Below are 22277 nucleotides of genomic sequence, written 5' to 3' on the forward strand. Positions count from 1 at the left end.
GGATAGCTGGGATAGTTGATGTTAGTTGTTCAAAGTGTTGTAAAATAAGCTTAAATAGTATCAGATGTCATGTGTTTTAACCTGCAGTTGCAGAATATGCTCAATTTGTTGACATAAAATGTTTGTTATGGAAAAATGTACCATTATATATTTCTTACTGAATAAAGAACACCAACGAATGTCTTTAATTATTTTACTTGCAAGGAGAGTGGCCAATACAGAGAATGGTTGGAACAATCACTGCAGAGTGCAAAGTGCAGTTTAGAGGAATACATGAATTATTATAGAGTAGTCCGTAGAGTCATCACTATATCAGTTCAACTGCAGAATAGAAGTCAGTTTTAGCAAACATCAAGGTGAAACTAGAAAAATGTGCTGGGAACAGGATAGATAAAGAGGGAGTCGGGAACGGAATCTTCGAAGGAAAAAGGGAGTTTCAAAGGTAGATAGCATTCTGCAACAATCGGCAACAAGTGTCTGAGTTCATCTATTGAACTAATAGTGAACTATTGTAAATAGTGTTACGTTAAAGCCATGTGTTTTGTCTGTTACCTTAATTTGCCACAGATGGAGTGAGCTCAGGTGTGCTGAGTCACTGAATCACACACAGTCATGTTCAATTAGCTCTGCTTCTGAGGGCAGTATATAAGCAGGAGATTGGCCTCCCTTTGTGCCCATTTTGCAGCAGACCATGCTGTGGGTGGTTTGCGCGTTATGCTGGCAGCGGTGTGGTTTTATCTTTTCATCCTTTAAAGGAGGGTGGTGATTAGGTTTCTGTTTTAGTTAATTTAGCGAGGCTATTTAATTCTTGATTAAATTGGGTTAAGAATTTAAACAACTGTCTCCCATTCTTCTTTCAATGTACATAACACCAATTGTTACTCCCAGGTGCACATTGGGACGTAAGGATAAGCTTTGAAAGTGATTTTCCATTCCAAGTTCAGTCTAGTCTTCAGTATAGATGATGTGCAATACAATGAAGCTCCACTTGACAACAATGAAGACGTGACGTAAGCAGACAGTGAAGACGTAGTTCAAACACATGAAGCATTTTATTTTTCAAAATGTCTTTTATTTTGGTTATTTAAACATTTTACATCAATGGAAATAAGTACTTTTGTTTTCCTCTCAACGGTGCTCTGAATCAAATTGACACTGTGGTGTTTATGAAAATAAAGTGTTCACTGAATACATTCGTCTCTGTTTTAACACGATAAACAAGTTTGATCATCCATTTTTATATTCATATTGTTAAAATGCAGTCACATACCCGATTGTTTTATCAAATGTCAAACTGGAATGTGTTTTGACCGAATCTCTTCCTAGTAAAATCATATACATTTAAAAATATTTTCAATAAATATTTTCTTTTAATCCCCTTTAAATCTCATTTACAAATATGTGTTAAATACATTTTCTTTATAATCACCATGTATTTGAATCTGTATGTGTTTGCATGTTGAGGAGGATTTCGGAGCAGAGAAAATATCACCATATTAAAATAGCAATTAAATCTACCCCTGTAAAGTATCAGCAGTGGGAAGTCCCACTGAACACTTGTTCTTTAAAGGATCCACATGAGGCTGGCTTTAAAGTAACTATGAGTTTGTTATTTACAGTTGGCTCCGTAGAAATAATGAATTTCAACACATATTTGCTACACATTAATTTTCAAGCTCCATTTGTAAGTCCTTCACGGACATAACTTGCACAAAATTAGGAGAATATTAGTGACATTTAATGATGACGTAGAGGAACCTTATAGATTTCCATTATGTTTCCCTTAAGGAGCAGATGGAGAGACACAGGCAGTTTCCCTCAACTCAATAAAATATCTTAAATCTTGAATACTCTGTGTAGACACAGTGGATTTCTTGTGGTTTCAACTCCATAAACCATTACGTCTGGGGCAACTTCTGTCTACAACTGAAAATATAAGCTCTTTCTATTGCATTAATGCTTAACTTTTACTCATAATTTTAAAATTCCGAGTCTGAAATGACATTAAGTATTTAATGTTTAAAGACTGCTAGAAAATATATAATAAGAAGGCATTTCCTCGTAATTTACAGTATGTATATATTTTACTCTTTATATGTGCAATTCTGCATTTATGTTGTCGTTTTCATGATAAACCAACTTGTTATGACAAAAAAAATCACGGTCACAAGATAAAAATTACAACTATTCACAAAAAAACTCACAAAAACCATTAAGACAGGCCTGTTTGGAATAATGTACCTTCCACACAACAATAGAAAGAGGGATGACAACATGATAATAAAGGAATGATGTCAAAATTTGTTAAGCAATGTAGCCACATTTAAGGATGTAAACAAGACTGAAAGTATGTAACCATGCTAGCTGTGATGCCCATAACTTACCGGTAGAGATTGTTAGATGGATGAAAGTCAGCCTTGCTGTTTTAAGTTTGTCAAAACTAAATAACTAAAGTTTGGCCTGACGGTGGCGCCAGAGGACAGGCCATGTCATTATGTAATTCAAAACTGCCCATGCTCCATCTTGGAGCCACAGTGTGGCAAAAAAAACACTGAAAGAAATCCAATTTAAAGGCAACCGAAAAATGTACCATTAATACACATTAATCATTAATCAGTTTCTATTTGCACTAGGTGTCTAACAGCTCGTCCTGTCTTCAGCACAGTTGCGAGTCGAGTGTTTTGCTATGCCTTTTTCCCTCATAGTTAAAATACATGTGTACAAGTACACTGTACAAAATGGTTACACTTATATTCACATAACCTCACTAAAATGGCATTTGAAAATATAGTAACGAAGAGTGCTGTTGATTGGCCAACAGAGCACCAATATCTCCGATCAGTATTCTGTTGCTCTTATTTCAGTCTGGTCAGTTTTTCTTCACTCCTGCTTGAACCGATTGGTGATGATGTCAGAGGTGTAGCTGTCGTGTTCCAATAAGAGTCCCGTGAAAAAGATGTGTGCGGGGGGTAGAAGTAAAGCTGCTGGTTCATTCACAGGCCAACTTGCTGTCAAAGCTCGACAGGCCAATGGCAAAGGCTTGAAGAGCACACATGGGATAGTTGTAGTCCAGAGTGAAGATGTCTTCGGCCACTCTGCCAAACTGCATGACGATGTAGTCGGCTGGAGTTCATGGAAACAGAAAAACAGACACACAGTGCGTTAATCATTGCTGTAAACCTGAGTTGAGTGGGCACAATTTTAATATTTTTCTCTTATTTGTGAAATTATCCAAGGAAAGTGCTTCACAATATACAATAATTTAAATGACTTGCTTGCATTAAAGGTGGAGTAAGCAGTTTGGGAGAATGCTTGTTGTCAAAATAACTTTTAGTCAAATTCAGTGAATGTCTCCTCACGACCTGTTTGTATTGTGTGTGTAGATGAGGGAAGGTTTATAGGATAATAGCTGTCACCACGGAGTGTCAATCAAAACACTGGAATACTGCTTTCTTGGTTTGTCCAACGTAATGGCAGATTTAATTAGTTTGTAGGGTTTGGAGGGTATCTGTGTGTGTGTGTGTGTGGTCTACAGAAACAAGGGAAACAAATAATCACGTCATAACCACATTCATAATAACTATACATTTCTATAATGCATGCACACTACAACTAGCATGGCAGTCTAAGTAATTAACACAGGGGAAAAATTATACAAGTCAATACCAGGATATGCATTAATGCCAGTAGGCGTTCATATGGGATTAACATAGTTAACAGAAGATGCTAACATTCACCTAACAGCATAAATTCCCCGGTAAAATACTAGGGAGAAATAACTGACATCTAATACAAACGGCATCAAAGACGGTAAGTACGCGAGGCTCTAAAACGGGACTTTACAACATTAAACAGTTGCTTAGATACTTAACAAAAAAAAACATACAAACAACTCAGGTTATCGTCACTTACAAATCTTCAACGACGCACACTTCTTATTAGGGAAAAACTCCAAACTCCATCCGCAAACACAATCACTCTGCTGCCTTTCTTTCTCTCCTTTTCTCTCTCTCCTCCTCGGCAGTTTGCGGCTCTGCTCCTAATCAATAAGCGTGCGCATGAGCATGCACCGAGCGCATGATCGGCTCATGCCAGTGATACGGCCAGGTCCTTCATAATCGCGGACCCTCTTTAACAGTGTGTGTGTGCTGAAAAAAATCCAGTGCTTAAACAAAGCCTAGGCTCTGTAAACGGCATGTTGCTAGCTAAGATGTGTATTTACACTCATTTGTTTTACAGCACACACTGTAGGTAGCAGATCATGAGAAAAGTGATTTTCACAACAAGTCTTCTCCTAAATCGCTGACTCCACCTTTAAAAAGTGAAAACTCAGAAAGTTCTTTGCCTTGCCATCAACACTAGGCTCTGAAGCAATAAGCATAACAAAGCCTCTCATTTATCAGACAAAAGTTGATGTTATGCTGGATGATGTGCCTTTGGAACCGGTGACAGAGACGTAGACAGAGAGAGCGTTACTTACGGTCGTTGTCGTGAACTATTTGAAAGTTTTTGACTGAAGCTTGGGTGACGCGGCCGTGGAAGTTCAGCACGTACGACTGGGTGTCATCGTTCCACTGAGGGGCCTTATTGTGCAGCTCGATCAGGTTTTCCAGAGAGTGACTCTGCCACCTGCTCAGCAGACTCTCCTGCTCCTGGAATACAAACACATTTATACTCAGGCTCTACACATTCTGTTGATGCCCGTGCTCGGATTGAATCACATTATATAACAGACAAAGATGTAATCTTAACGCTTGTTGTCAAAATCAATTTTTGTCAAAGTCAGTGAATATCTCCGCACAAACCATTACCTGTCCATACTGTGTATGCACTGAAAAATGCTCTGGTGGTGCTACAGGCGGAACACTTGTTTAAATACCCTTTGTGTACATGCCAGATTACAGAGCCTAGGCTGTGTTTTAACACTGGATTATTTTTCAAAGCCCACACAGCACGGACAGGTAGCGGGTTGTGAAGAGATATTCACTGATTTTGACAATAAGTGGTTTGACAACAAGCGTTTGCTGACTCTAACATTAAATGCCATTGGATATCATTCCCACAGCATTTGTCAGCGATGCCATTTTGGCTACAGCCATGCGGACAAATTGTCATGATGACTATACTATATGATAACAGAATTGCACTGTTTACGACAGATGCTTCAACAAGACTCAAATGTCAAGCACCACTTGTTCCACAGCCGTCAAGACTCACATTTTGAGGCCTTACAGGCACTCTTTCAAAGTTCATGTTCATGCCCGGGATGATGACAGTCATCTTCCGTGGTCCTTTGAAACCCAACACGTTTGTTTCCTGCCAAGTGACACATAAGAGTGGGACAGTTTCACATAATGTTATCAACTAACTGACTGGGGATTTGGCATACACTTGTGTCTTTGTCATTTGCTCACATAGCAGATGGCGGCCAGTTCCTGACGTGTGTCGCTCTCTTCCAGCAGAGTCCCAGGGTTTTTGCCGGGGTTGGTACCGTTGTCGTACACTGTGAATTTGGTGCCCATGAGGTTGGACCTGATCAAATACATACATAAAATGTTTACACTATATCACATACATGATACATAAATACAATCAGCACAAAATGCACTCTTGTAACATGTACAAAAAAAGAGATGAAAATACTTCATTTTCTGAATGCTTTTTGGCAAATTTAAGTGAGAACTTTTAGACATAAATGTAGATATGCTTTTCAACAAAATACACTGACAATGCAGAGAGGTTTAAGAGTGTGGTTTTACCTCAGTTTACCTATGAAGCTCTCTCCCTCTCTGGACAGGTCAGTGGCATCCACTGATATAAGGTAGTTGGACGTCTTGCTCTTCTTTCTCTTCCTTCCTGCCAGCAGAAACACCTGCAAAGAGAGACACCGTACAAAAATGCTATACTCACAAGATTCAAATGTTTAAATTGAAAGCTTGAAAAAGTAGTTCATTTTTTGATATGGTTAAAAACCACACACTTAACCTAGAGTGTATAACATTGAAATGTTAAAGACAATGCAAAAATTGTGAAAAAATACCAAAAATATTATATACAGTACTTTCCAGCGCACTGATTCAACCGACCAACTGCACATTACAACACTCAAACACGTATAATTTATCATAATACCGTAAATGATATGAAAGAAAAGCATAAATTCCACAAATGTGAGAACCTGTATCCATAAAATGTCTGAAAAAGTATTTATTGGGTATCAGGTTAATTTCTCATACATTTCTGTTGATCAACTGGGACTGATATCATCATGATTCTTTACATTATCCTGTAACAATAATCAATAATAATAACAATGGCCTTGGCCCCCACTCACTCTCTTGCCATCCTCTCTCTCCATGTGCATGAAGTAGGTTGGGTAGAGGCCGCGGTCCATTCCCTTCTTGTCCCGACTGATACGACATTTAACGGTGACACCTCGTGGGGCCGGTTGAAAGACAAACTCCTCCAGATTGGCCACGTCAATGAGTGCGCTGTCTGCTGTGGGTGACCCGGGGGATACCACGTCCTGGGTACAATGAACACAGTACATTTACTTCTACCTTAAAGATACAGTGTGAAATATATGTGAGTATTTAACAGCATCCTATGTAGATATAAATGGCTCATTCTAAAATAGAACATAAAAAAAATAAAAATTATACACTAATTAAAACATTCTTTTGAATATAATATTCCATTTCTACTGAGTCTGTTCTGAAAACTGCCAATCAATTCTACACACTATATCTTTGAATTAACTAATTTTTAAGTTAAATTAGTATTGTCCTGGTGTAATTCTTGGGCTACTCACTGGAATGTCTTTGCCGCTGGCTGCAGAGCCTGGTCTGGTGGTGTCTGCGTTAGGAGACAGAGAACGCGTCCGTTCCTCCTCCCCATCGTCCTCATGCTCACTGGATTCATCGAAGTTCATACTGCCACACAGACCTGCAGGAGGGAGAAGAGCATTAAAGATGAAGGCCTTCACAATTTTGCATGCTTGGAAATGTATTCACAGGAGAGAAATGAAATCCCAGAGGCTGCATGTATATCCCCAACTACAAAGAAAGCATTTCAATTCTTCCCAGGGGGCTTCTTTAGTTTTGGTACAAAATTGTCCTCAAGGTGGAATTCACAGTTCTTTGCTTTATTCATGGTCTTTGATATATGAACATGACTTATTTCTAAAGGACTGCTGCAATGCTGGTGCAACAGCTGAAAGAAACAAACAAACTGAAACATTACATTACAGTTAAAAGCACTCCCTTTTCTATTCTCGGAAACTTTTTTCATGGGAGCCACTCTATAACATCTAAAGGCTTGTGAATCTAACTGAACTGTCTCCAAACAGAGCAACTTGGTCATTCATTTAATCTCTCCTGAGGTCACATTAGGCGAGTGTCCTCAACAGAAGCCTGAAGTGTCACAAACAATGCATCTTTTTCTAAGTTTGTTCCTGCAAGGGAGAAATGAATGACGGGAGATGTCCCTTGGAGACTTGCATCTGTGTACTTGTGAAGGGGCAGCTGCATGCAGTCATGCAGATGTAAACTGGACTTAGCAGACTGAGATCTAGACTGCTTGAGACATCTGTCTCATCTTTGATAATTGGATTTATCAACGAGGAGTCAGGACGCAACTGTTGGCTGCAGCTATCGCCCATGTTAATGTGCTGTCAGAGGAAGAAAGAGGTCCACTGGTATGGAAAGATCTCACTAAGCAGAGTAAACAGTGTAGAAAATATGTAACATTAGGGCATGTTTAAAAGGGATTCAAACGTAACTTAATAAACTGCTTGAACAGAAATTACATGAATGATACAAAGTGTTTGGTAAATAAAAATCCTGGAGCAAGTTGTATAAATCTCCCTTATTACTGCAATCCAATTTGCTTTGAAGTGAATACATTAATGAATTAAAATATTTTGGCACCACTGAGTAAAGCCTTCTTGTTCACACACAAAGCATTTTCTAATTGCCACACATTTCCTACTTCCACCTGGACCAACATGTCACAGACAGGCTAGAGAGTAGGAGGGCTGGGAGAGAGCATTGTCCTATGTAGAGGGGAACAAGACTAATAATGTGACAGACAATGCAGCCAAACACAATATTTATACTGGGGGCGTTTACAAGAGATCAACCCGGGGATATGGAGCTCTGCCTCAGGGAAAGTAAGGAGCATCAGTGAATACTGAGAGCAAATGTTAACTTTCCTCTCACAGTGACTCCAGGGCTCCAATTAAAACACTGAACAGAGTTGTGTGAGCTGTGGCTTATGAAATCACCGATCTGGCAATGTCAGAGAGGACCCATATTAGGCTTATCAACAGCTTAAACGAAACAAACGAATAAACACATCCACATAATGATTCCCAACATGTCGGTCAAATATATTAAAATATTTGACCCAGCCAAGATGCACTTTTTGACTGAATGAGCTGATCAAATATGAATGTACTTCAAAATTGATATTTCTCTCGTTTCCTCAAGGGTTGAGGGAAAGAACAGGGAGCCCAAAATACCTGCTGGAAGTCCTCGGGACATATTCCTATGCTAAACTGGGCTGACATTACCAATGGGGCCTTGCATTATTGAGAAGGACAGTGACATTTGCTTCTGTCTCATCACAGAACCATAAAGCCAAGGAAAAAATATATGCTAGGTGGAGCAGCTTTTGATCATCAATTGTGGCTCTGCAATGCCAACATAGTCACATTTGAATGGCATGTTTAACCTTTAACACCGTTAAGCTATAAATAAAAGTGAATACAGGTTTTAGGATAAAGAAACTTGTTTTTTCTCCACCGTAGCAGGTGGATCTGAAAATATCACAATCCACTCTGATTTTAATGCATTTCTTTATATACTTTATAAATCCCTGCCAGCTGGCATCTGAATGTGGGTGGCAGTAGCTATAACGATGCCATAGATGAGCACTGCAGTATGAACAATGCCCTGGCCTATTATTAAGTGACCCATTTTTTACTGTGTCACCATCAATCACACCACTGTCTGCATCCCTATTCCAAAGTGCTTAAATTTCTAAGGGATATAAAAAGAAAAAAGTCAGACTTTCCTTAACAGTTACGGTTTATCTGGGGGCTGGAAATCAATAATTCCTCTGATTTAGAAAATGTGTTAAGTGTTTGAGTATACAATTTGAACATCTATTTAACTCTGGTTAAGTCATTTTGTGAAAATCTATATATATTCCCCCCCTTTAAGTTTGAAGCTCTGCCCAGACCCACCTTGTTTCTGCAGTAATTCATGGATATCTGTCTTGGGCTCTAGCAGCGTCTCAGTGTCTCCGTCCCTCTCAGGCTCCTCAGCAGCCGGGGACTGAGATTGGGACTGGGATTGGGATTGGGACGGGCCCACAGACAAGATTTGGATTTTCGTTCCCATATCCGGGGTTTCTGAGCACAAGAAAGCTGCTGGGCCATCAATACCTACAACAGGGGAGAACTGTCATTTTCACAGTTGCATAAAAATTAATAAATAATGTTAGGGTTGTCCCCGAATAGTCGACTATTCGATGATTCAAGCCGGATTGGACTGTCAATCTCACAGTCAAATAGTTGGAAAATGTGGTTATGAAACAAGGGTCATTTTATTCCAGCTGTATGGGGGTACTGTCTGATTGTTTGGCTTCTCTCAATAAACCATGATACCTCGCCTATTGTGGTATAAACATCTTCCTATTTTTGCCGACAGTTAATAAAAAATTGGACAAATGGAAGACAATGTCCAAAATGAGAAAACATAAAAAAATAAATAAAAAAATAAACACGATCCGAAGATTAGTCGACTATAGGAAAGATTTGACCAATCAGATTTGTCTATGTGAATTCTTAATCGGGGTCACCGTTAATTATCTTAGGTGTGTTTGTCTGTGTCGGAGCTCCGCTGGACGTGGATGCAACATTTAAATAAAAAAGAGCTAGGTGAAATTTCCCCCCCTCACCATCCATGATGACATCGTTGGTGACGCTGAGATGAGACTCCACCAGAGGGGCCTGCTCCTCACCGCGCCGTGCCCGGGAGCGCCGCGGCCGACCCTCTGTGTTGGGCTGGACCATCAGAGGCTCCTGGCGCTTCCTCCGCTGCTTCTGCTCCAGCAGCGCCCTCTGTGGACAATCACTGCATGTTTATCATTCGTTTAATTGGTATAGAAGGTTGAATACATTGAGCCACACTTGACAATATCGACCCCATGAACTGCGGAGGTTATATAAGTATGCATGATGAGTTACAAACTGGGCCCATCAGTACACTATCTGTATTGCAAATGGCCACAATGATAATAAATAAAGATGAAGATCCTATGAAATACACAGTTGACATAACACTGTTATGATTATTATTAAAGTACGACTGGGGCCAATGGGAATTTGGTTATTATTTTTTAGACGGGTCTCTTGCAATAACCTGGACAAGTGAAAATTTGGACTTCCCATTAGCAGATGATAGAAATTCAAACACACATCAAAGTAGTAACTATGAATGTCTTTACAATATTGCATAGAAATCAACCAAAGACTTGTTAAGATATTATACTTTGGAACAAAGTGCTGCACCAAGAGCCCCCCCTCTTGTTGCCCAACATAAAACCATAATAAAACCAAACAATCATGCCATGACCAGAATGCCACTGATTGCAGTGAATGGGTTCACTGAACAGCCTAAATAATGGGTGGAGCAAGAGTCTCAGTTGGCGTTATGCCATATTCTACGCTGAAGAAAGGCTAACATTCCATCCCACAAATATTTGGCACAGAAATGATGCTGGACTTTCCGGATCCAACATGTGATCAGTGACATGAAGCCTTTTCTTGTTTCCTTTAGTTTTCCTGAGTATGGTGGCACTGGTGGTTTTGCCTGATGACTACTTATAATTGATATAATGCTTTAGGTAAAGGCAGTTTCAGTAAGGGATGAAAATGAATTCCTGGACATGCTGTATCTCCCCCAAAGCCCCGGTCTCTGTGGTCAAAACAGCCAATGGATTACGCAAGCACATTAATTAGTGTGTGAGTGTGTCAAATGCACAACAACAAGTTCTATTTAGTGATGCTGTGTAGTGAGCTGGAGAGAAACCAGGAGGCCTTGTCTCATACTTGCCAGACAGAAAAAGCTTTCATAACCCATCTGTCATCTTGCTACGATGAAAGAATGTCCCTATGTGTCTTATTGTGTCCTTCCATCTATACAACCACAGAAACATCTGCTACCACTGTCATGATTTATGAGTGAAAAAGTGGATTCATACAAAGTTTTTACTGACATAAAAAAAACTCTCCAGAGTGCAAAGAGGTAGAGCGCATTGACAACATATGGGAAAACATAATCCCAACACCCTACTATGAACATCAGCAAGTGTTTAGATGAATAGGATGTTTAAGCAATGCATCGTTGAATGCATATGTTGTTTAATGTTCAAGTGAATGATATGTCTGGGAGCTTTATTATCAAGACCTCGATGTGTTCATCATTTCAAAATAGACTCCGCTTTAATTGAACCGGGGTTTGAATGCTCGCTTTATGGCTATAAATAAAGGTGGCAGCATGAATAAAACATAAAGCAGGATTATCATAATGAACATCTAAACTGTTGGTGCCATAAAATGATGTGCAAACGCTGCCACATTCAGAGGTGCATAACAATGATGATGGGTAAATTAGAGCTCTATATTTTTTCAATGGTGATTTCAAATTTCCAACCAGATTTTACAAAAAAAAAAGGATGTGTGTTGTCTATGTGTCTTTTTAAATCTTTATTTTAGAGCATATTCCCGTTTTGTCATGATGCTGACTACTGACTGAAGTGAAAATGTCTTAAAGTAACTTCCTGAATCGGCCAAATGTTATGAAACATACAGTAAGTAAATCTGATTTGACATGTTCTCTATGTAACTGTAAAATTGTCAAAGATGTAAGGCAAATATTTGAGTGCTGGCAAATAATTGGACAACAGCCATTGGATTTAGTCAGTGAGAGATACATTCTCATTTCCGAAATTCAGATAGAAATATGATGAGAACAGCCACACACCTGTAACCCTCATACACACTGTTATCTTCGCATAGATGAAAGAACATACATGTCAGAAGAAAAAGACAAATATTAGATATTACCAACCCGTTCCATTGAAATCCTGAACAAGTTTGAGCCAAACAGCTTCTTCTAGAGAAAACACATTACAAGTCCCATGTCCTCAAGTAAGATGAAAGTGTGTTCTCCCGCGATGAGCAGCACTCTTAGCTATGAGCATGACTCTGTCTCTCTGTCCCTCATTCCTCTTCTGGAATAGAGTTTTACAATCGATAAACCAACAGCCTCTTCTGCACTTTGTGGTCCTCTCGAGAGGGAAGGGTTTGTCCCTCAAGCAAATACTGAGCGCCAGACTGTGTGCTTGTGTGAGCAAGTGTGCGCACGAGCGGGCCACTGTTGCTAACTGAATCAGCAGTCATTAGCGCTCCAGCAGGAGAGAGAGAGAAATAGTGGGAGAGAGAGAAAGAGAAATAGCGAGAGAGGTAGTTGGGGGATGTGATTATTTTGAGATACCATGCTCCTAGTATTACTTTCTAATTGGTTGTTATTTTTACTATTTGAAATGGGGTAAGAAACTGAATTGAGTGACAACATTAACGATTTTAAAATGTTTAATGTTCATTCATATTAATTTAAAAATGTGATCATACCCTACTGAGTTAAATAAATCATTCACTCCTCTGGCTATGAGTGCATGTGTTTGTCCTCATGCGTTACATAAGAAAAGAAGACTGAGGCTGTTGGACTGGGCTGGAAAGTGTGCTGCACAGCTGAGCCGCAGTGGGACCATGGGACACACACACACACACACACACACACACACACACACACACACACACACACACACACACACACACACACACACAAAAAGCCAGGCAGCCCACACTTAATCCCCTTCTCTCTCTTTGAACTCCCCAATCTGGCTCTCCTGTTCCTTTCTGTCTAATGTGGGAGATAGTGATAGTGGAGCACGGCTTCCAGTTTAAGTCAAATCTCTACAGCAACATTTGGGATAAAGCCTCTTACAGAGACTCCAGAGGAAAGGATGAGATGAAAAGAGAGCAAATGTGTGACAGACGAAGGGCTATGTCAGGTAATAGGGCCGGATAATAGAAAACATTCAATTCAGCTTCAGGAGGAAGTAAGCATTAAAATTCCAAGTGTCTGTGCAGGTGAAAAATGGGAGATTTCCGAAACCAACGACATTAATCACCGAATTGCACGCCACTGCTGTGATGTTGAAGCTACTCCTGCCAACAGCAGGCACCCCAGGGTGACACCAGAGCGGCAGAACACGAGGTCATTGCAGCCCTTCAATTTCACAGGTTCCATCCAAAATCTTGGCGGATGCAACAGGTTAGCTCTCCACCTAAAACACTCTATGTGTGAGTTATATAGCTAAATCGGACTTAATTTAAGGTGCAGCATATCATCAGTGTGACCTAGGCTAGAAGTTGATGTACAATAAAAAAGAGAAACAAACAAACAAACAACAACAACAACAACAACAACAGACAAGTGTAAAAAAAAGTGTGTGTTGTTGGGCTTCCTACCTGTTTTTCCAGCTTCTGCTGCATAAGACTGGCACTGTCATCTTCGATGCCACTGAAGAGAAAAAGGAGACATTTTTCTTATTAACAGCTGTATTGTCTTCTGTATGGACTTTCAGGAAATCAACCATTTAACAGGGTTTCTACACAGTAGTGGGGACACAGATTTAAATGTGTACGTAAATCAGCAGAGCATAAATATTTTAAGTAGAACTTAAAACCAAATAATGAAAAATCTACAGATCAAACAGTGACCTTCTGATCTTGATTGTGAAATGTTGCATTATTCAATCTCTGAAAAAAGACAGAAAGAAAAAGGAAGGAAGAGAGATGGGGCAAGAAAATAAAAGGACAAATCTCCAGCTGAGAGAATGCCTTGCAGTCTGGGTCCTCAAGCCTTTTACCCTGGACACCTATCTGAAGGGATGGGGCCTGTGTTGCTTGGCTACTGAAGGGGAGAGAGAAGGGCAACAGCGGGAGTTTGAGTCAAAGACCTACAGTATTGCTACTCCTGTCTTTCTAACAAAAACACACACACACACACACACACAAGTCATTTACTAAGGCTGACGTAATGTGTGGGGTCACTAACTCCTTTTCTGTCTTTATGTCTTTCATCTTTTACTTCCTGGTATATATTTAAATATCACATGTTATATAGAAAGAGATTAAAGCTAAAGAACGAGAAGTCGTTAAATCATGCTGCCTCTCTCTATCACAGACAAGCTCATTAGTTATCCGACTCGCTCATTCTCACTCCCTATTTCCATCTCCCTCTCACATCCCTGCCACACACAGCTCCAGTGTTTTATTTAGGTGGTGACACACACACGCCACTTAAGGACCTCAAGCCCCAACGTTGGATGACATCACTGCTCGTTCTTCGAAGGGCAATCACTGAATGCCAAAAGGTGGACGGGTTCCGGAAACTCATTTATAACAAGAAGAGCTCGAGTACTTTCATGAGCCCATTCCGCTCATGCCGAGGCCGCAGTGTTCCAATTAACGCCCTCGTCCGTAGCAGCATGGGGTTTAGGGTTCATGATCTGTCGATTCTACCTCAGAGTGAGTCATCTCGTATCATTCCGTGTGTCATATCATCACTCGTAAACCCCTTCGCCGAGTATCTTTCACTGTTGACTTTGGCAAACACGTGGATCCCCCAGGGAAGCAATTATGGCACCTGAGAACAGGCTCTGGTGACAGGAAGAAGGGGCTGCTGTTTAAGATGGTGGGGGAAAGAGATGAATGAAATTGGTGTAGGAGACCTGGGAGAATTTGCTATGATCTGTTTCAAAGGGATGTGGAGGCCTGAGACCTGTGTGTGTTAACCACGTGTCCAGAAATAGTCTGAAAAATATGCTTTACATCATGGATACAATGGAAGTTCACCACATGTTTTGCCGTGACTGTTACTTCTCCAACAAGCAATGTTATTACAAAAACACATGGTTTTCATTGCACTCTTTATACCTCAGTCACATTATGGTGGACAGGATTACAATTGTTCTTGCACACTAGGGCTGAAATTATGAATCATTGAGTCGATCAACTGAAAATGAATAGGCAGCACTTTGGAAAATCTGATCATTGCGTCATTTTTGTATGATAACATCTATTGCTAGCTGCAGAACTTCCTTTGAATATGTAATCTGGGGGCGCTCCGGTGGCGTAGTGGACAGAGCGCGTACCATATTGGCTCCGGCCTTTGTTGCAGTGTTCACGGGTTCAAATCCGACCCGTGGACCTTTACTGCAGGTCATCCCCCCTCTCTCTCTGTCTCCCCATTTCAACTCTGTACTATCTAATAAAGCTTGAAAATGCCAAAAAATTGTCTTAAAAAAAATGTAATCTGTTAGTGTGCTTTGTGAGTGTATTGCAGTCTACCTTGCTGTTGAGTTAGAAGAGAAGCTAGCAGAGCTGGAGGGTCTTCGGGGGGAAAATGGCAACATGGCACCAAGGCAGTCGATTAGGCAGGAACGTGAGCAGGGAAAATAAGAGAATGGAACAAGATTATCAACGAGATCAAAAACAACAATCACTTTCAAGCCACAAATACTGACTCATTTGTGGCTTGAATAAAACAAGAGAGCTGTTGCAGTCTACTAACAGAGGTTGTGCTTTCGGAGGACAGTGATTATCTAATGAAGTTAAACAAACTAAGTATTAAGGCAGAGGACAGCTGCAGAACAGGTGCAACGTCAAATAAACGACAACATCCTTCAGAGTATTAGCATACATAGTTCAATCTGTTGGGGGTTGAGAGAATGTCCTTTACCACAAGTGTTCTTCGAAGCATGTATACACACACACACACACACACACACACACACACACACACACATAGAGGCTGCCTCATCACAGCTGTGAGTGATCAATGTTTCATTAGTCCATCACAGCTTAGGTGACAAGACAAGGACACGCCACTGTTGTCCCTTCCGTTGTGTGTCAGACTGAGGTAACCATAGAGATTTCAGCTCGGTCAACAGCGCACCTCCACCGTCATTGATTAAAAACCTGCAGCCATAGCTTGGCTGTAATTGGAGGCATTAGCACTGTGCTGTAAAGATTTACTACAAAAAGGAGGCATCTGCCAAGGCATGTATTATTTGTTGAACTGCCCATCCAAATAAAGACATTTACAACATTTGGTCAGAGATTTTTGTGAGGCAAATATTACATGTGCAGTATGATGAAGATGTAAAACATAATAAGATTTTTATTTTGAAGCCCCTGTATACTCAAATACAGAAGATCCTTCTAACTATGTAATTTAGGGAGTTAGTTGCATGATAGTAGAAATCATCTGAAAAGAGTAAGGCATATGTATCAATCCAAATTAAAGATATTGTCAATTTGATATTTAGAGAAATTAAGTTTGGATGAGGCGGGCAATGGTCTGGTTCCTATTACGCAATAAGTATTTTGAACCAATCAAGGCAGTTCTCTGACCGAACGTTCTATAAAACAATGGCTATTGCCATGGAGGCCACGCCCACACAGTCCTGTCAAACGGTCTAGACAGTAAAAAAAGCAGTTTTTTTAACTTGCTTTTATGAAATGTATGAACAATTATTTTCAATCAGATTTTTGTAAAGGACTATTGAGACACCCAACTTTGATATATTGATGTTTTACTATTTGAGGCCAGGTTTCCAGAGGCTTTAATGCTATAAATAATGAAATGGTAATAAATGCCAATCACACCACAGTTGATTCAGGCTGCAAGAGAGGACAAGTTGACCGGTGACTTTCGCTTTAGATGACACTATTGAAAAATTGCACGGCATTAAACACAGAGATCCTATCAGGAGAAGACAGTCAATTTTGGCCGATGTTCATTTTAATTAGAAGCCTTCCACTTTGCCACCTCAAAAGGTAATTTGAAAGGTGAATGAGCATTACTTCATGTCTGCCAGAGGCAATTCATCTTCCAGCTAAAGAGAGGACACGGAATTATAATATGACTGATAAGATTCATTCCCTGTGGGTCGTTGCTTGCCTAACACTCACAGAATAACCCAAATAAATGTTGTAAAAAAAGGACAAGCCGGGCTTTTCATTTAACCTAAAGTTCAAAAAGCAGTTGGCAGCAACCAAAACCTATAACTAAGTCCACACTACAGTTTTTTAAGGTGAAATAAAACAACTGATGGAAATAGTTCATTGCTGTACTCTTTTTCTCCGCATTAGTTTATCACCCAGTACATTTTTTTGCCCCTCTTTAGTTTAGGCTAGTTAGACACATTAGGTTTATATACATGGACAAACCCCTTCAGCATATCCAAATGCAATAATAGTACGTAGCTGAGCCCTGGCCTTAACAACCCAAATTTCGAGGGAAATGCTACAAGAGCACATTGACCAATCACAGTCATTTTCAGCTGTTCCAGTAATCAGTTGGATGGATATTCTCATCCTTAGTTACATGAGTGTTCCAATCAAGGTGGCAGCCAAACGCATACAAAAAAAATAAAAATAAATGTTTGGACACACACACACATGCAAATGAACAACTCTAGTTACAGCACAGTCACTGCCTGATGCTCTGAATAAATAACGGAGTGGTGGCAGAAACATGAGCATAATGAGACGCATCTTTGACTGCAGGTCAGACGTTCAGCTGGCCACAGGGAAGGAGCACTGACTGGAAGAAACATTATAGTGGCGCTGACCTGTGTCCACCTGGCACAGGCCATTGTACGCTGCAATTCTCAATCCTGAAAAAAAAATAAGCTAATGCAGCTCAGGGAACTATAAAGCAAAAATGTCTTACTGGAACAGATAAACCGTAAGTCTTTGAGAGCACACAAGAAAGGTTATTATCAAAACAACTTCCTCTTTAGTAACAAGAGTTTGATATCTGTGTGGCTGTGTGTGTCTAGCTACCTGTATGACCAGCGACTGTAGACAGGCTGAGATCCCCCATTCTTTACAGTGTCCATGGATGCGGCTGCAGGAATGCTATAGTCGAAGGCTCTCCTATCTGACAGTATCACAAAAATCTTTAATTTACACTGGAGCTTCAGAGTTACTGTGTGTTCAGTCCTTACCTAACACTAACAGTCAGCCCTGCACCAAGGCATCAACATCTCTGCTATTATGTCACTTAGAAAGAGTAGCTAGTACGTCCGTCCCAACCAGGGGAGTGACAGCTATAATACCAGTGCCGAGGCAGAATGAGGTTGGGAGGCTTGGAGCCGTTACCATGACTTCCACTCTTTAGGGCAACGCAACAAAGGAGTCAGCTAGGGACAGGTAGGGAAGGGACAGGCCTAAATGCTGGCTGCTGTTGCAAAGAACAAAGTCTGTAGGTTTTATGAACTTCAGCAAAGTTGGCGAGACACTGCAGGCGAATAGGGAGAAAATGTTTAACTTATAATATCATGGAACTTTTCCAATTGATTATACTTTTAAACAATAATTCATTTCTGTGTTACAAATTTTCAGAAATGTTTGAATAAATGTGCAAATTTTGACAACCAAAAATCTAGATGTTGGATGAGGCCAGAGTTAAAATCTTTACGATTGACATCATGAGTGCAGGGGTGGGCTGTTACTGTTTGATATGTAGCCACTCTCTCCCAGTGTCTGGAAATATATAAAAAAAAGACTGCTTGCTATCACTTAAGTTCCCTTATTTCACTGCCCGGCTACTTTCCAGTGTAAAATTGAGCAATCAGTTGTGGCTCATATCCTCTGACACACATAAATAAAACCGCTGATGTACATTCTGTCTGGTATTTCAGACATATACGCAAAAAGTGGGAATCTATTGAGCTTTTAATAGCCAACATCCCGTCAACGTTACTGGATTACTCTACGTTTGATTGTCAGTGTGTGAGTAAGATATTCCAGTATGTGTTTTAACATTCTGTTAAAAAAAAAAGAAACTCAATGAACTGAAGCCTATACAGATTACCCTTTTCTAAAAACAGACACGGTGTGTGGGGACTGTAATCTAGTTGCTAGGAAACCAGAGCCTCCCAATCATTTTTTTCTGTGTCTATTTGCAACAGCGAGAGATGGAAAGCCCAGAGAAAATGAAATATATGATTGTTTGACCGAGGCGGAGAGACAGCAGTAAAGCAGCGTATAAGTCAAGGGATAATAAGCAGGGGAATCGTTCACCTGCGGGAGTAATTATTGAGCTCCAAACAAATGATGGAAATAAGCGACTAGAGTCGAGGATAATGCCATTTCCCTTGGGGACCACGAGTAACTCACTCCACTCAGGACTCTACTATACTATGATCATTTTTACTTTGAAAATTGTATCTCCTCACAATCCACTGTACGTAGTGTATGCACTGTTAATACACAGCGTAGGCTCTGTAAATGGGCATGTTGCTAGCTATGTTGTTGTCATAGCCAGTATACAGATCCTTGGCTGTGTATTAACACCACACTGATTTTGACAAAGTGTTTCGACAGCAAACACTCTCCAGAATTGCTGACTTAACCTTTATTATAACATTATAAATACTGTAACATTATGCAGAAACACATATTTATAGTGAACATAGGGGACTGTAGCTTCAGTGAAATGTTTGCAATGCTGTACTACTCAATAAAGAAATATGAGAGCATAATGAAAATACCAGGGATGTTTATATGTCTGTGTGCATCAGCAAAAGGGATTATATTTCTCTCGCCTGCTGGGCCATATGTGTTTGGACCCACTGGACATCTCACAACTCAACCACACACACCATGCTTATAGTTACAGAAGTGATTCTGACACTGATGGTACTAGTGCAAAACTGTGCATAGCAACCATAGCAAAGAGAACACTCCACTTAATACTCAAATAGCCTTGACAGACCTATAGCTTTAGTTGTCAGCAATAATAACCTATGTGTTGGTTACCCAATACCTTTCAGCTGATGATTCTAGGCTGACATTAAAGCACATATGTCACCTTTCTCATTTAGGTTATGTGCTACATTCTTACGACACTGAACTTACCCTGACAAGGATGCAAAAAAAAAAAACGACCAGAAAAACTTGCAAGTAAGCAGCAGTCCTTGAAACTATTACATTTGTGATTCAGTGATGGAAAACTGTCACTCCTCAGATGTGTCAGCCGTGCAATTAGACTCGGGGATATGTAACTGCTTCACTCTGCCAATGGACACAAGAGAGAAATGGGTATTTATTTAAGAGATTCAAATGCTTTGGAGACGAAAAAGCTGCAGTGATTCAATAATAAATAATAAGAATGCTAATATAATCTTATTCAACCGTCGATCATTACAAATGTTGAGTCAGCCATCTAGGAAGTTTAAAACAAACTGTGCATCACAGCATGGTGTGTGCTGATCAGACTCTGTTGCTCTGTCTCACACACAACTAAACTAAAACAGTTACATAGCAGAGAGTTTTCCTTTTTGTGAAATCGCAGTGCCTGACAGATATCATGGGGACAAAGATCAACATGGCAATGAAGTCATTTTCTCACTTTAGATTAGACTGGGACCCGTATGGAAGCCAGATACAGTGCAATACACAACAACGCCATCACCACAGGATTATTTTGCATCTTGATGCCTTGAATAGCACTTGTTTACAAACTGAAAAAAAAACACATCAAATTATCAGACGTGGACGATAACAGGAAAGGGTGGGAGCTACTTTGATTGTTATCTCCCTGAAAACATGAAAGCAGGCCAGTGTTTAAGTGTTTGAAAGTGTGTGTAGCTCCCATAATTCCATACACAAGCAAGCACACGCGCACAGGCACACACACACGCGCGCTAGGACGCAGGAGAAACCCGTTAATTGTAGAAATTCTTTATTTTGTTTAAATGAACTGATATATACTTTGTTATTGCTATACTGGATATATAGCTCAGCTGCTCATTTGAATGGCAAGGAAGTGGACTAACTCCAAATCCTGGTTTTACACAGAAAAAGACAGCGCCTACAGACAGGCATGCTCAAACATGACGTGCCTGCCTGTGGCTACCAGCAGCAGCAGTAGATCGTTTGATACATGTAATTAAACCGAGAGTGTTGGATTCAGTCTAGTCATTCTACTATAGCTACATCCTTTCCACATTTAGGAAGTTGTTTTGACATACATTGTATCAAGGCAAATAACTCAGGAAATTGCTCATCGACATGCAAACAAAAACAAATGCAAAAACAAAGAATGGATTTTAGGCTACCACAACAATAGATAGATAGATAGACTCATTTATTTATCTCCGAGGCGAAATTGTAGGCTATTGTTACAGAAGCAAATCAAGCCTATGATGATTCGCTTGCTATTACGCAACTGAACTCCATTTTTTTCCACATTTGCTACGCTTGAGCCACTTGTGGAAGCGTTATAACGTTAGCGTCAAAAATGAATTTATTTCCTTTTCCATTGTCTGTCTGTTCTTTTTTTACTGTCACAACAAGACCGTTAACTCGTTCAGTAATCCTGGCATTCAATACGCTATGTAACATCATGTAGCCTATCGTCAAAATAAAAAGATACAAATGAATAAAAAGGCCAAGACCTGTTTACTGTAATTTGTAGCCTTTTTTTCTCCAGCTGTGGAATGTTCAAGCTAGCGTGTTACCATTTGAAGCTAACGTTAGCTTTACACTGGGGAGCAATGGAGCCTTTATAAAAGTTGTGGGCGACAGTTTAAGTTTCTCGGGTTAAAAGAAAACGATTACCACACCGGCTGTGCTCACGCTCCACAGGTGGACAAAGCAGAACAAACGCAAACCTAACGCACAAGCATTGCGTGTTTTATTTTTACCTTATGCTGTAGTAACTCATGTTTATCCACGGTTGCTAAGGAAGATCCTCGTGCGGCAGCTGGATTGCAGCACTTTTCGTGGACGCGGTTGAGGAGAACTCCGTAACTCGGTCCTTAGTTACCGAACACACTAAGACCGGGCGTTCCTATTGGTCGGTCGTTTACTAAGGAAGAATGTGATTGGCGGACATTGTGCAAGAAGGGTGGAGAGTTGTCTTCTGCAGAGAGCTCCTGTATTTTAGTTGGCCTTCAATTCAAAGATGCTTATAACAACCTTTATAAAATCAAACCTATTGTTACTAAAACATAAAATAAAAGTGTGATATAAAAGGTTTTGCTTCAGTGACCAGTAACCATGAAAAATAATCAAATATCAAAAATGGTCAAAAAATCATTTGAACATGAATACATGAAACAAA

General features: G+C 40.1%; 1 protein-coding gene across 2 annotated transcripts; it reads right to left on the reverse strand.

The window, feature by feature from the left end:
• Positions 1 to 1127: 1127 nt before the first annotated feature.
• tulp3 (TUB like protein 3) lies at positions 1128 to 21942 on the reverse strand. Of its 2 annotated transcripts, XM_080050807.1 has the most exons (12): positions 21859 to 21942; positions 15488 to 15529; positions 13604 to 13655; positions 9964 to 10126; positions 9248 to 9448; positions 6812 to 6945; positions 6335 to 6526; positions 5760 to 5872; positions 5415 to 5532; positions 5218 to 5316; positions 4481 to 4652; positions 1128 to 3123 (listed from the first exon to the last, which is right to left on the reverse strand). In XM_080050807.1, exons 1-12 carry the CDS (start codon positions 21876 to 21878, stop codon positions 2990 to 2992), a joined length of 1440 nt encoding a protein of 479 aa, XP_079906933.1. In that variant the 5' UTR covers positions 21879 to 21942; the 3' UTR covers positions 1128 to 2989. The 2 variants fall into 2 exon arrangements, with proteins under 2 accessions (XP_079906933.1, XP_079906934.1); XM_080050808.1 differs by lacking the exons at positions 13604 to 13655; positions 15488 to 15529; positions 21859 to 21942 and adding an exon at positions 12138 to 12229.
• Positions 21943 to 22277: the final 335 nt, after the last annotated feature.

Source organism: Ammodytes marinus (assembly GCF_949987685.1).
Source record: "Ammodytes marinus genome assembly, chromosome: 22".
Lineage (NCBI taxonomy): Eukaryota > Metazoa > Chordata > Actinopteri > Uranoscopiformes > Ammodytidae > Ammodytes > Ammodytes marinus.

Excerpts from the sequence above, each read along its gene's own strand:
- tulp3 (XM_080050807.1), bottom strand. The coding sequence starts at position 21,878 with ATGAGTTACTACAGCATAAG. Across the intron at positions 13,656-15,487 it reads TCTTCTAACTCAACAGCAAG|TGGCATCGAAGATGACAGTG; the intron begins GTAGACTGCAAT and ends TTTTCTCTTCAG. Across the intron at positions 6,527-6,811 it reads CCAGCGGCAAAGACATTCCA|GACGTGGTATCCCCCGGGTC; the intron begins GTGAGTAGCCCA and ends CATTGTACCCAG.